The sequence below is a fragment of the Panthera pardus genome, unplaced genomic scaffold (genome assembly GCF_024362965.1).
Source record: "Panthera pardus isolate Hobbes unplaced genomic scaffold, ASM2436296v1 HiC_scaffold_11, whole genome shotgun sequence".
Lineage (NCBI taxonomy): Eukaryota > Metazoa > Chordata > Mammalia > Carnivora > Felidae > Panthera > Panthera pardus.
In genome coordinates, this window is record NW_026526666.1 from 102,397,850 (window position 1) to 102,412,792 (window position 14,943).

Consider the following 14,943-nt stretch of genomic DNA (forward strand, 5'->3'; position numbering starts at 1 on the left):
TCTCTGCATCAGCAAAGCTCAGTGACCCTTGGACTGAGTTGCCTGGGGCCTCCGTGGCTATATGGGCTCAGGACCCTGGATACCACAACCAAGCCAGTCCCCTCCCCACATCCCACACAGACAGACAGACAGACAGACAGACATGGACGCAGACACACTGGTTGCAAGCCCGTCGTGTAGCAAAGCGCTGCTCAGCCCTGGGGGACCTAGGAAAGCGGAGCCTTTACTAAGGATACGGGGTGAAGTCACCCAGGAAGAAGGGCCAGGTGAAAAGCATGCAAATAGGCAGGTGCACAGAGTTTGCATTTTCTGACAAGGCCCGCGGAGGCGGCTGGGGTTTGGGAAGGGCTGTCTTTAGAGACCCAGGGAGGGGTGAGGGCTGGGTGAGGGGAACAAAACAGGCCAACAGCTCTTGGGTTCCCCAGGTTGGGGATCCCTGAGCGAGCAGCAGGAGGGGTAAAAGGGAAAGCTGCCAGGCAGGCACTGGCAACAGGCTCATTTATTTGGGCAAAACTGAAAGCCATGGGTAGAATTTGTGGGTGTGTGTGTGGGTGTGGTGGAGGTAGGAAGGTAGCTGTGGGGCCAGTGGCCCCACCTGTAGTGTGGAGGACCCCTGGCCTGCCGGCCCCTTGCCCTGCCCCCTCCTTTTTTTTTTTTTTTTTAAAGCCCCAGGTCCTTGGCCTTGCTTCCCCTGAGCGTGCCTCGTTCCCCGCCCCGCACCTCAGCCAGGAGCCCCGCACGCAGCTACTCACTCTTCCTGTGTCTCAGGACTCTCACTTCTAGGGATTGAGAGGAGAGAAGTGACAGCAAAGTTAGGACAAGGAGGAGACCGGGGTGAGGCTAGGACAGTGGGGGGGGGGGGTGTGGATAGAGAAGGGAGGGCAGGAAGAGGGGAGGGAGACACGCAGAGGAGGGGAGACAGGAGAGGAGGAATTTTCCAGCTCATCTGACCCTGGCTCAGGCTGCTCTGGGGCTCCACAAGGGTGGTCCACCCAGTTCCGGGCTTTACTGCTGTCCCTGAGGACTGGGCAGGGCTGCCACTGGCCCTGGTTCCCCCAGCAAGGGCCTCAAACTTGGCATTGGGTTGGGATAGGGCACCCAGCCCAGGCTCTGCTGAGAAGGGGTTTCTGGAGAAGCCCAAAGTCTATTTTTCTTCCATTCCTAGCATCAGCCTTGCTCCAGAAGGAAAAAGCTAACCCCAGAGCTAGGGCCCTTTCTGGAGGCTCAGCTGGTGGTGGACAGGCTACGATGGGCCCTGGTCAGCAGGGGCTGAGGCTCCATAGGGATCTGAAGGGAGCCCAGGCTGGCCGTACCCTGGACCCAGTTATACCCTTGCACGCCTAGTGAGGGACATGAAGCTTTGGATGTCACTAAACATGGTCCCTGCACTGAGTGGCTGGGTGAAGAAGGCGTGCACACGCGCACACACACACACACACACACACACACACACACACACACACACGAGGCACCACCTCCTGGGCCTTGCAAGAGCCCTGGCATGCAAGAGACTGCCCCACCTCACAGAAGAGAAGCCAGGAATCTTGTTCACCAGCCTAGACCTTAAAAGGATGCCCATGGGGGTCATCAGGAGGGAAAGGGCAGAGCATGATGGGTCACTGGCCTCGTCCCCATAGCCGGTCGTAGCTGGCCTGGGGCCTTTGGGGTATCTGGCCAGGAAGAGCCCTTGAAGCATCTGAGAAAAGCTAGCTAGCTTGGAGGAACAAGAGATAGGGGTGAGGAGCAGAAGAGAAGCTCAGGATAGAGAAGGGGCAGGACGAAGGTTGGCCCTGCCTCTTTGAATCCAGTTCTACTTGGAGCTGCCCAGTTAGCACCAGCCCATTAGAAACACCAGCAGCCAGAGCTGGGAGGCCTTCCCTGCTGCATGGGACGTGGGCCCAGAGAGGTCACTGAGGTGCGCTGAGATCACACTGAGGCAACCCAGAGCCTCCGCTTAGGGTTAGGTCCTCACTTGGGGTAGGGGCTTGCCGCAGGAAGAACGAGTCGGAAAAGAGGGAGCACCAGGGCGGCAGCAGCAGCTGGGGAACGAGCGATGTCTAGGCTTCCCTCCCCTTCAGGGCTGGCACCGCCCCCCACCCCTCAACCCGCCCCTACTCACTGCCAGTGGACGAGGAGGAGCGACGCTGCCCGCAGCCAGGGCCAGCGCCCTCGAAGGGCAGAGGTGGAGCCGGCGGCGGCGAGCTATGGGCCTCCGGCAGGGGCGGCGGCGGCGGCGGGGGCGGCGGGGGCAGCTCCCTGGACGCCTTGGGGTCCGCGGCGCAGCCGTTATGCACGTGGTTCCCGGGGAGCAGCGCCGCCTGCGGGGGAGCGGAGGGGCTGGCGAGTGAGAAGCGGGCGGCCGGGCCGGGTCCCGGGCGGCCGGCGGGCGCGGGCTGGCAGGCACGCACCTCCTCGCTGTGCGCCATGCCCGGGCGTGTGGCCAGCGGCTCCCCGGGACAGCGGCCCAGCTGGCGGTAGTAGTCCCCCGTGCTGGGCTGCTTGCTGAAAGCGCGGGGCTTGCGGCTGGAGTCCTGCCTCCGCAGCCCGTTGTGGCCGTCGCGGGAGCTCAGCTGCGGGAAGACAGCGGCGGAGGGGCTTCAGGCGCTGGTCCCCGGGGCCTCCCACGCCCCGCCCCCCCAGCTCTTCACTTTCCCGGGGCTCATGGCCAGCGGCCGTCGAGGGGTGCAGGCAGCCGGGTTCCCAGGCCCTCCGGTCCTCCGAGCGGGGATGGGGCGAGGGTCCCGGGGAAGGGCAGGCTCGGTCGCCCCCCCCCCCCAGGGAGGGGTTCTGGGCGCAGGCCAAGGGCCACAAGGGCCCCCACTGAGGCTAGAAGGGGCGGGACCAGGGGCGGGTTGACCCAGCCCTGTCGCCAGGGGGAGCCGGAGAAGGGGCAGCTCGCAGTTTTAAGCCAGCGCGAAGGCCTCTGCCTCACCCCACGCCTGGCTACCCCGCCGTCCCGCGCGTCCCCAAGCCTCTGCCGAACCCTCTCTTTCAGGGACCCCGACCCCGAGGGAGCCCTCTCAGAGCCCTTGTCCTGTTAGGCTCCTGGTTGCCCAAGGCTCTAAGCCGCGCGGTCCCGGGGCTGCTCCTACCTGCGCCAGTGCCGGTGGCCCCCGCTGTGCACCTGGCGGCGGGGGCGGCATGGACCCGACACCTGCGCCACCTGATCCTTCCTCTCGGGTTACAGCCCAGCCCTTGCCCGCCCGCGCCCAAGAGCGCCTATGAGCTCTGTCGCCCTGACATCACCCAGGGCCAGCCAATCCCGCGCCGACCCACTCCCAGCAAGGGGGGATGCCACGGGGGCTCCACCTGCGTCGCCACGACCGGCCGCAGCGCCTCGCCTGCCCCGTAAGCCAGATGTGGCCCCGCCCCTGCTCCGCTCTCCCTCTGCTAGGTGTCGAGCACCCCAGCCCTCACCCCCCTCCTCCAACTTGTCCCCTCCATACCCCGTGGACGGAGTGCAGGAGCCACCCGATCAGTGGAGCCCCGGGTGTTTGGTACCCCCGGGTTCCGGGTCACGCCCCCGCCCTTCCCCTCCCGCATCTGGAAACCATCGACATCCGCGTAAGCGACACCGACACCCGCGCCTAAGCCTCGGGTTTCAGGGGCAGCAAGGCGGGCTCGGATGACAGCGCGGTGGCCCGCCCCATCGCAGCTGCCCCCTGCTAAGCCTAGCCCAGGGAAAAGGACATGGGGCGGCGGGGCCAAAGGCCGAGTCCCTGTGCGGGGGCTGTCCCCTGATCCACCCCCCCCCCACCCCCCGCCCGTGCGTCCCCGCGGTGGCCCCGGACCTCCAAGCCCCACCCGAACCGGCTCTCGTTGCAGGAAACCCGACACCACAGGATTTGTTTTCTGGGCCAGCCCGCCCCTCGGCGCCCCCTGCAGCCCCAAGGCGCGGATGCCGGGACCCTGCTCCCGCTGCGGTCAAGCAACGGCCAGGCCCAGGGGGCGGAGGCGGGGGGCGCCAGGCGCAGTGGGCACACAAAGGGCCCTTTGTGGAGCTGCCTGTCGCCTGCGGCCCTGCACGCACACAGCGGGTAGGGGCACGGGACCTCAAGATCCTGGGGCTCAGGGGAGTGGAGGGGGCACAGGCTGTGCTTTGGCCAGAGCCCACACGGCCGGCCAGGAAAAGTCCGCCCGCCCTTGGCCCTCTGCAGTCCTCTCCTGGGCCCTCTCCACCTCACAGAGATGAAAGGGGAACCCGACTGACAGCCTGGCCGCAGATGGCATGAGGGGAGGGTGGAGTCGCTGTGGAAATTGCCCCTCCCCTCCCCCACCCAGTGGCCTTGTGACCTGGGACACCTGTGGGCAAATTGGTTACTCAGCTTGGCTCTGGAGTGGTTTGCCTTGGGCTTGAGGGAGAACTACAGGTCAGGGCTCCCACAGGACCCTCCAGAGCCTAGACCCCATACTCAGCCACCTGTGGTCTCAGGCTGCCCGCCATGTCCCAGACCAGCGGGCTCTGCCCTGTTGGCCAGCACCCCGGGGGCCCCCTGGGGGGGCTCCCCGACTAGCATTCTCAGCCACTGAGACTAGCCCTCTGGCTCCAGAGCCTCAGCCAGGACCCCAGAGGCCCTGACATCCTGGGCACCTCACACTCAATGTGCCCACACTGGACACAGCCCCCCTCCCCACAGGCTGGCTTCTCCCCCACACCTCGCATCTCAGGACTGGCCCTTCCATCAGCCTGGGCACTCAAGCCTCAGACTGGGTAGTCGACCTCAGCTTTACCCTCCCTCAGCCCCCACTGAGTGCTGAGTCCCTCTCTCCCTTCCTCCACCCTCCTCCTGGCCCTCACCTTCCCTGCCCCCTCATCTCCCACCTGGAAGACAGCCCCTTGGGAGCCATTCCCCACCTGAGCCTGGGGCTCTGGGCGCAGGTAGGTCTGCGGAGGGGGCAGTCTCTGCCAATTCTGTGACCGCCCCACCACGCTGTGCGAGAGGTCGGGGAGGACCCAGCTCCCTGAGAGGCCCGGCTGTCTGATTATATGTTCCTTCACCCATCACCAGTTCCCGAGAGGGTAGTGCCTTCGTCTGACTCATCTCCCTGTCCCCAGTGCCCAGCCCTGAGTCCCCCATGGGGCTAGCCATGAGTTTATACTCTTGAATAGGCCACTGGCCCGGGCCCCCCCCCCCCCCCGCCGTGTCCATGACCCAGGCAGTCTCTTGGCCTCAGCCCAGCGCTGGAAGGCAGGCAGCTGGGAGAAGGTTCACTACCTCCTTCTTGAAGGCCTCCTTCTCCACATGGCGGAGTTTGCTCTTGGTCTGCACGTAGATGTCCGCGGCATGTGGCTCCACAGGGGGCTTGGGAGCCGGATAGCCTGGTGGGGGTGGGGGCAGTTGGGTGCTTGGGGGTGGGGGCGGCGGAGGGAAGCTGGGTGGTGGTGGTGGTGTGGTTCTCCCCATCTTGCCCTGGGGTCGGCCCAGCTCGGGGCTCAGCATGTCCATGTAGCTTTGTATGTCTGCAGCTCTGGAGCTGGCAAGGCCTGGGGAGGGAGGGAAGGCGGGGTGTGGGAGTTTGCAGAGTCCCCAAGACTGAGACCCCCTTCCACCCAGAAGCAACGCGCCAAGGGGTGAGGTGGGCTTAGGGATACGGCTTCTACGGCTCACTGGGAGCCCCAGCAGCGCAGGGCCCAACCGGAGGGTGAAGGCGTAGCTCCTGAGCTCAGACCTGACAGGGCCGGGCGGCAGGAGTCCGCATGGCCATGCCCCAAACTGCCGGGCCACCCCACCATCTCTGCGGCCACCCCCTGGCAGCAGGAAGCAGGCATCACAGGTGGATGGCCACCTAGGCTCAGCGTGTGGTCAGCGCGTGAATGCTCGCTTGCCCGCCTCTGCCTAACATTTGCGCGTTGGTGTGTGCAGGTGTGCAAGCATCTGCGCATTTCTTTGTATTTACAAATGTGTTTGCATCGGTCTGTGGACGTGGGGTGTGCGTGTGTTAACGTGCACACGTGCCCAGATATGGGGACGGAAGCTTGTGTGTCTGTGCTGTAGCGCAGGTGCGTGCGTGCATCTGCACGGTGTGTGTGCGCGTCCCTGTGTGCTGTGCAGACACGTGGGCCCTCTTGAGGGCGCACAGGTGTGTGTCACGTCTGGGGAACATCTGTGTGTGTGAGCGAGTGAGTCATCTGCAGGGGGCTCGTGGGGTTTGTCCCAGGGAGAGTACGTGTGGGTGCACAGGTGTGCTTGCGAGCAGCACATACCAGGACAAGTGTCACCGGCCTCTCACCGGGACCAGCAGCCCTTCCTGGTGACCTGGGCAGCCTCCGGCGTCAGCTGTGGGCAGAGTGGGCCTGGGGCTGGCCCTCAGGGCCCGGTGGTCTGTCCCGGTCTGCGCCCCCTCCTCCCTCCTCCCGGCCTGGCCCGCTCACCACGTGGGGGGCGCCGGCCCTTGATGCTGGAGTGGCTGGAGGAGCAGGAGTCGTAGTTGGAGAGGGTGCTGGCGGGTGAGCTGAGGTCAAAGTTCAGCGGCTGGACCGACACGGTGGTATCGGGTGAAGACATGCCCGAGTCGGGCTGTTTGGTCTCCAGCTCGGCAGACGGATCCCGGGACAGCACGCGGTGCTCCACACTCTGAACAGGAGGGAAGGCAATGAGGTCGACAATGAAGACCGGTGCGCTCGGGCCAGGGTCCTGCTCCGGCATGTCCTTGCTGTGTGACCCGGGCCGAGCCGCTGCCCTTTCTGGGCTCCCACCCCATAATGAGAATGTCTGTCGGGTTCTTCCCAGGCTAAGATTCAAGCCCGGCCCCCTCGCAGCAGGACCCGGGGTTCCTGGGAAACTCCCACCCCAGCCCCTCTTTGCTCAAGGGGGTGGAGAGATGGCCGGAAGAGGGGGCCCTGGTCTGGACCCCAAGGGCAAGACTGCCATGGCACCAGCCAGAGGGGTGGGCTCCAGTGTATCTGCGGGGAGGGGCTCAGGAGCTGCAGCTGATGGGAACACCTGGGGCAGGTGGGGTAGGGGAGGCGGGTGGGGCCCCACAACTTGCAGGGAAGACTGATTCCCCATTACCCGGCCAGCAGCCCTGGTCTCTCCCTGCCCTACTGGGGCAAATCCCAACACCAGCCCAGCCTGTCTCCTGATGGGGCCCTTGGAGAAAGGGCAGGGCCTGGGGTGGCCCGGCTGAGTCTGGAGGGCAGCCGGGCTCAGGCCACAGGCATGCTGTCCCCACCACTGTCTATGCCCCGCCCCTGGGCCTGACCCTCCCATAGGACGGGAGCGGGCTGGGGTGGGGGCTCGCTTACATTGCCCATGCTGGCCTTGCTGCTGGCAAGCCCGCTGGCTGGCTCCGTCTGCTGCCTCCTGCCCAGGCCTGCTCCTCCCTGCCCCGCGCCCCCTCCCCTGCCTGAGAAGTGTCACAGGCCCCCTGGGAGCGGGAGGCAAGCCTCGCACCAGGTAACAGCTCAGCAGCCCTGCTCATTGGCCCTGTAATTAGGGGCTCTGTGGGAGTGTTTGCCTTTTCTGGGCCAGCATTCTGCATGGCTTGGATCTGTCTCTGCTGCAGCTGGGCCTGTCTGGGTGAGGGGGCCGAGGGGCCCACAGCCCACCCAGTTGAGCGGGGCCGGGTCGGGCCCTGCTGCCTCTTCCATGAGCCAAGGGGAAGCACAGGGGCTGGGCTTCTGGTAGGGGGCAGATGAAAATGCTCTTTTCTTGGCCGTCAGCAGTGGGCAATGGGGATGCCCAGTCCTGACCCCACGGATAGCAGAGGTTAAGGGCCCAGGCTCTGCAGCCCGGAACACTGGCTTCAAATTTCCCCTCTCCCACCTACTAGCCAAGTGACTTCGGGCAAGTCACTTATCCTTCCTGTCGGTGGGGATAACAGTATCTCCTGCCCCATTAAGGTATGAGGAAGATTTTAACAGTTAGTGAAGGGCCAGGGTATGGTAGCCAGTACATGCTACACAATGTCAGCTGTTAGTATTAATTTACTGTGGAGGCTGAGATTACGCTAGAAAGCGCTGGCAGGCTGCGTGCCAGAGTGAGGATTCAAGGGATGGTGTTTATTGCTTATTTATTGCTTACTTAGAGACAGAAGGGCTGGGGCTTTGTGCCTCCTGCCATCCCACCCTCCAAACAGAATCGTACCCTCTCTCCGTGGGAAAGAGCCACCTGTGGTGCAGAAATGCCCCTCACAGCATCCACCCCTGTTTGTATACCCTGGTGACAGGGTGCTCACTGTCTCTTGGACCGTTACTCTCTCTGGGCGGCCCTTTTGGGGGGACATTCTTCCTTGGGTCCAGCTGCATTTTCCGACCACTGGGCCTAGCTGTGCTCTGGAGTACCCAGCACCAGGGTGCCCCTGTGTGCTTGCAGACAGGGCAGACGGTGCTGTGGGCAAAAGGCCATCCCACCTTCTCCCCTCCAGACCTCATTTCCTAGTCCCTCTTCTGGCCAGGCTGCCCCCTGGAGCTGAAAGGCACCTGGGAGGCCCACCCTCTGTCTTCCCTCCTGTCCCAAAGGCATTACACCAGATGAGGCAGTGCCCTGAACTTGGAACCAACCACACCTGAGCTCAAGTCCCAGTAGGTTACTTCCCAGCTGCGCAACCATAATAAAATAATTTAAACAGAGTAACAGAAGTTTCGTTATGAAGCAGCCATGAAGTGAGCAAACATACACTGTCGCGGTCAAGAGCAGTGGCTCCAGGCCATGCCTCTCAGACTCCACCACTTAACAGCTGTGTGACCTTGGGTGAGATGGGGACATTAACACCACCCACCTTAGAGGTGGTGGAGAGTTAAATGAGCTCTTGACCATTCCCATTGGTATGTAAGTGTCTTGCGATTTCTCCAAACCTTCCTTCTTACCAGGAGGACGCTGGTCCTCTTCCCCTTGACCCTTTTCCTTCACCCCCTCCCTCCTCAGTGGTCAGTGGCTCTGGGCTGGGAAGGGTAATGGTCTAGGACACTTCCTCATTGTGTGACCTCGGACAAGGGACAAGGGGCTTCATGTCTGCGAACCTCAGCTTCCTCCACGGTAAAGGGGTAACAACACCTACCTCTGGGGGCAGGGAGAGGCGGGGTGGGGGACGAGATTAAGCAGGGGGCAGCGCCAAGGTCGTACCAGGTTCTCCACGGTGCGCAGGTAGCGGGTGCAGTGGCTGTGGCCATTATAGTCCGAGAGGTCGGCCGCCGTGTATCCGTCACGGTCGCGGACGTCCAGCTCCGCGCCGTTCACTACCAGGATCTGGCAGCACTGCGGGGGTCGAGTACTGAGGACCCCGGTCGCCAGCCCGGACCCCCCGCCCCCCATCACCGCCCGGCGCCGGGGCAGGGTTGCGCTGAGAGCTCGGCGCCAGCAGAGGGCGCCCGTCCCACCCCCGTCCGCTCCGGCCCCGCCCCCACCTCCAGCTCCCCGTTTTCAGCGGCGTCGTGCAGAGGGGTCCCGCCCCACAGGTCGGCCGTGATCTCGCCGCCGTGCAGCAGGAGCCAGCTGAGCACTTTGGCGTGGCCGCGGCTGGCCGCGAAGTGCATGGCCGTGGCGCCGTCATTGTCCTGCTCCGAGAGGCTCACGTCGGTGCAGCTCACCTGGGCGGGAGGGGGCGGGGGAAAGACGGGCGGGGGCTGGGCGCCGGGCCCCTCCAGGCCCCGCCCCCGTCGGTGCCGGCGGCTGGGCGTGCAGACCCCGTCCTTCCCCGGGCCCCGCCCCGCCCCGGAGCTCACCAGCCACACGATGACCGGGCAGTGGCCCATCTGCGCCGCGGCATGCAGCGGGGTCATGCCGTCTTGGGCTCTCACGTGCGGGTCCGCGCCGCACTCCTGCACCAGGTACTGCGTCACCTCCAGGTGGCCCTCCTGGCACGCCAGGTACAGGGGCGTGGCACCGTTCTTGGTTTGCGCATTCACTCCCCTGCGGAAACACAGCACCCACCTCGGGCTCTCAGCGCCCACCTGCCTCCAGAGCTTCTTAACGTCCCTCGCGCTCTTTTGGGGAGCTCTGGAGGGCCGGGGGCGTGGGTTGGAGAAGGTTTAGTTACCGGGTCGTGCTATACCTGACTCCCTCTGGACTCTCGGTCCTGTGCCAGCCTCCCTCAGGGGGGCCCCTCTGGCCTGGCCACTCCCCTCCAGCAGCCTCCCTGCTTCCGTGTACATCTGACCGACTTAGTCCCTGTCCTCAGTAAATAGCTCAACCTCTTCACCAAGGTCTACAAGGATGTGGTGAGCTGGCCTCTTCTTACCTTTTCAGCCACACTGAACCACTGTCACCGTGAGCCCCCAAGTCCCCAAACCTTCTGTCTTATCTTTATGCCTTTGATCAGGTCCCTCTCTATCTGGAATGCACTTCCTTCCTCCTCCCTAGGACTCAGTCCAGATCCCTCCTCAGTGAGGCCTGCCCTGATTTCCCCAGGCAGAGCCTGCCTTTCCTACCTCTGTGCCCTGTACGGCCCTGGGCTCACTCCACGGACTGCCTATCATGCTTGATTGAACGTAACTGATTTTGGCCTCTGCCTCCCCTGGAAGACTTAATTCCCAGAGGGCAGAGTAGTAGGGTTGCCAGGTAAAACACAAGATGCCCTGTTAATTCTGAATTGCGAAACAAGAAATCATCTTCTAGCATAAGTATATCCCAAACAAAGCATGGGGCATACTTATACTAACGCATTATTTGCCATGTATCTAAAGTTAAACTGGATATCCTGTTGTTAATCTGGCAACTGTACAGGAGGCCACCATTCACCAAGCACCTCTGGTGTGCTATGTATTGGTGGGCGGGCTGGACTTCAAGCTGTATGACAAAGCTGTCATCATCAAGACAGTATGGGACCGGCACAAGAACAGACACTCAGATCAATGGAACAGAATAGAGAGCCCAGAAATGGACCCACAGACGTATGGCCAACTAATCTTTGACAAAGGAGGAAAGACTATTCAATGGAATAAAGAGTCTCTTCAGCAAGGAAGAGGGAAAACCTGACAGCTACATGCAGAAGAATGAACCTGGACCACCTTCTTACACCATACACAGAAATAAACTCAAAATGGATGAAGGACCTAAATGTGCGACAGGAAGCCATCAAAATCCTCAAGGAGACAGCAGGTCAACCTCTTTGACCTTGGCCGCAGCAACTTCTTACTCAACACGATATTGGTGGGCAGGTTCTCATCGAATGCCCCAGCTTAGGTCCTATTGTCATTCCCATTTTGCAGAGGGGCAATTGAGGCTCAGGGGCTTTGACTTGCCAAAGGTCACATGACTGGTAAATGGCATTGGAGCGTATGTTTGTGATGCAGAGCCTGGTGCATGCAGTAGGCACACGGGGAGTGAAGAGGCCGCTCCCTGTGCTCACTCCTGGGGCTTCCCTGAGGCTCAGCTTGCGGGTGTCATTGCTCCTCGTGCCCGTTCCCCAGCTGCTGAAGAAGAGTCATGACCGGGGAACTGGGAGTCAACCCCATGAAGTGGAGTGCTGCTGGGAAACAGGGAAGCTGACCCTGCCGCTGACGGAGTCTGGGTGTGGACAGACCAGAGCACAGTTACCACAGTTGGGCACTAGGTGGAGCCACAATCCAGGACCAGACACAGGAGCTGTGTGCCCACCACCCTCCGCGCGGCGAGTCTCAGAAGCTCCCTAGGGGCTGAGCCCCCCTGTGCTGGGTCAGCCCTCTGTGCCCCAGGAAGTGCAGTTCTTACCTGACTTCACATCTTCCCGCCCATCTGCCTCCCCAATCTATCTGCTGGCGACATCAGTCACACACTCCGCCAGTGTCCGTCCACGCCCTCCCTCCCTCATCCAAGTGCTCGCCCAGCTGTCCGTCAACATGGGCACCAGGCCACCCAGTCCTCTTCTCTCTGCCCTCTCACCCACCCTGTCATGACATGACTTGGTCCCTTTCCCAGCTGACTTCTCCCTGCCCCTAAAACCCTGGTCCCTGTCCACTTCCCAGACCCCTAACCCCAGGCCACCTGCAGCCCCACACTGGGCGCCTCCCTGCTCTCTCCTCACTCCTGACCCGGGCACCTCCTCCCTAGACACAGAGCTGCCATTTTCTAGGGCTGATGCGGAGTGTGGCACTTCACACATTTGGGGTGGGACAGAGACCATGCCTGGCTGCCCTCCGTGACCCAACCCGTGCCAGGGCAACGGTGCTCACGAGCCGACAGGGCACACGGTGACAGAGACTCATCCACACGCCTCTCCCCAGGAACAGTCTGGCTTGCGGCCACCAGCCTCCACGCCCCAGTGCCATCGTCACCCCCCACACATGCATTCACATACTGATGTGACAGTAACAGCCTGTTTAATATTTCATGACCGACACTCAGTGGCCTGAATTATTCACCCCGTAACCAAGGCACAGTGAGTGCTGGGGTCCTGGGGATCAGAGGCTGAGGGGGCCACCACCCAGGACCCACTGAGACCTCTCTGGGGAGGTCTGAGGCAATGGCGACACCATGGGGCGCCAGATACGCCTGGAGCCCTGCCCTCCCAGCACCCCCTGCTTGGCAGGTGTCCACGATCCAGGGGTGGCCAGCCAGCCTGGGAAGGTCTGAGAAGGTCTGAGAAGCTGGCACAGAGCAGGACCTGAGCAGGAGGGGGCAGTCCTGCGCACAACCTCCTGCCAGGCCAGTGGCCCACACTCCCCGCTGGAGTCCCTGGGCCAGAGTAAACACTCAATAAACATTCCTGCCTACCAGCCTTCCAATCAGCATTTCAGCCTCTCCCGTCCTGGAGCCACAGCCTCCAGCCCAGGAGGCCCCAGCACAATGAGGCAGATATGCTGATGGGCGAGGGTGAGGGTGAGGGCAGGGGAAAAGGGGTCCCTGGCCTTGTCACCTTCTACTTTGGCCTGGAGGCAAGAAGGGCGGGGGCACCCTCATGCTCACTGGGGGAAATCAGAAAAATATGGAGGAGCACAAGGAGCAAACTTAATTAATTTCAACGGAGAGCTGAATATATCATAGTAGCAACGATAATCGATACCAGTGAAAGCAGGTCTGTTTCAGGCACCGTGATGAGCACAGAGCTTTCTCACCACGTCCTCTCAGCGACGGATGGGGGAGGTGCTGGCATTGTTCCCATTTTCCAGATACTGTGCGAAGAAGCCTAGGACCGCTCGATGAGAGACAGGCAGAGAAAGACCTGGGCACAAGAGGGACTTAGGGGGACGCCTGGGTGGCTCAGTCGATCAAGCGTGTGACTTCGGCCCCCCCGTCAGGCACGGAGCCTGATTGGGATTCTCTCTCTCCCCCTCTCTCTGCCCCTCCCCCACTCACACTGTCTCTGTCTTTTTCAAAATAAATAAGTAAACTTTTAAAAATTAAAAAAAAAAAAAAGAGGAACTTGGGGTATGAACCCCGCCAAGCTGTGTCAGCGCCTTGCCTCTTGTCTCTTTGATCTCAAAGCTGTCTGCAGAGGGGGCAGTAATCGCCCAGGAAACATGCTTGGAGACCCCTCAGCACAGGCCTGTCACCTGGCATGAGCCTGAAACCGTTGTTATATTTTGGGATCCCTCCTCCCTGTACCTCTGTGGGGACACCGCTGGGCTGGGGTGTCTGGGCTCAGCCCAGCACAGGTCAGGCCAGGCATTGTTTCTGTTGTGGAGGGTCACCCAGAGGACGGGGCTAGGGTCTTGCGGGGGTACTTCTGGCCTCAGGTCCCACCTGCTCTAACCCATCGGGTTCTAGCCAAAGTGACACGAAGGGTAAACATTCCAGTCCCAGCCCCTGCCCTTGGCCCTGGCCTCCAGCCACCACCCTGACTCTGTAGCTCACTGGGTAGGACCCTAGTGGGTTATTAAGCTCCTGAGCCTCAGTTTCCAAATATGGCAAATGGGCATCATAATTGTCCGGCATCTCCTTGCCTCTTATGAGGGAACGGAAGAGGAAGCTTTGGAAGGTTGCACATTTCCTTGGAGGGAAGGCGGCTCTTTGCCTCCTGGTGCGGCAGCCGTTTCCTGACCAGCCAACCCCCTCCCCCACCCACTGTGTCTCAACTGTCACTCCCTGTGACCAACCCCAGGGGCTTCCCCATGCTCCTCTGACTTGGCCATTCCCTAGCACGTGCCCCTCCCCCTTCTCCGGAACACCTGCTCCTCCTGGCTTCCTACACCAGCAGCCGACTCTCACGCCAAGCCTCCTAAGCCTTCTTTGCTGGGCCCTGGCCTTCACCTGACCTCCAAATGTGGGGATACCCCAGGGCCTCCTTTCTGAACACAGTCTCCCCCCCGGTAAGGTCATCCACTTCCCAGGGTCAAAGGCCACCTGCACCCCCATGCTGCTCCTCTCTCTAGCTTGGACCTGGAGTCTCTATCCGGCCCTCACCTCTGCCCACCGGTCCTTGTGTGCATTGCCCAGGCCTCTGGAACCTTACGTGCCTAGAGCAGATCTCTTGCCTTTCTCCCTCAAACCCTCCCCGACGTGCCAACCCCATTTTGGCAAAGGACACCACACTACCCTCCCTTGAGCCCAAGCTCTAGGAGTCTTTGGAGACCCCCAACCCTTGACCTCTTTATACGCCTGAAACTCCCTAGCAACAATCACACGAACCCTATTTTTCTCCCTCTTTGGAAAAAAGAGGACACGAGTGAACTGCGACAACACAGAAAAAGTGGAATTCTTGCTGGAAATCTCCGTCCAGGACCGGTGCCGGCTTGCTGTTGCCACTGCTGTGGGCAGCAAGGAGCGACCTGCCCACAGAACCAGATTCAGGTCAAAGAACAGCATTTCCGGTGGCCAACAATTTCTGCTCCAAGGGAGGTCGGGAAGGAGCTGATCCTATGAGGATCAGGGGTAAGGCCGCCTTGGATACAATCATGGATCCTTTGCTGGCCCTACATCTCTTTGCCTCCACTCACGCCTCCTGGCTTATTTGAAAAGATCCCAAATTCGGCTTGATGCAGGGAAGAAATGCAGTGATGATTTCAGGGAGGTTCTAGGACAGCTTTACGCCCAATCCATCCGGGCTGAATACCCTTCCCTGCAACTCCCCCAGCCTCCCAGGCCT

The 14,943-nt window shown here is 61.7% G+C and overlaps 1 protein-coding gene across 16 annotated transcripts in view; it reads right to left on the reverse strand.

Annotated features, from left to right (window-relative positions):
* ESPN (espin) overlaps window positions 1-14,943 on the reverse strand; it is a 248,474-nt gene that overhangs the window by 7,800 nt on the left and 225,731 nt on the right. For 3 of the 16 annotated variants that reach the window (XM_053899049.1, XM_053899048.1, XM_053899042.1), the window contains exons 3-9: window positions 9,665-9,851; window positions 9,347-9,565; window positions 9,066-9,197; window positions 6,374-6,575; window positions 5,217-5,485; window positions 2,120-2,570; window positions 753-779 (exon numbers count right to left, since the gene is read on the reverse strand). The exons of 1 other annotated variant lie outside the window; for it this stretch is intronic. In XM_053899049.1, coding sequence (XP_053755024.1) covers window positions 753-779; window positions 2,120-2,570; window positions 5,217-5,485; window positions 6,374-6,575; window positions 9,066-9,197; window positions 9,347-9,565; window positions 9,665-9,851 — 1,487 coding nt within the window. Of the gene's footprint in view, window positions 1-752; window positions 780-2,119; window positions 2,571-3,092; window positions 3,317-5,216; window positions 5,486-6,373; window positions 6,576-7,246; window positions 7,320-9,065; window positions 9,198-9,346; window positions 9,566-9,664; window positions 9,852-14,943 lie in introns of those variants that run through there. 12 more of the 16 variants (XM_053899052.1, XM_053899045.1, XM_053899050.1 and 9 more) reach the window with 10 other exon arrangements.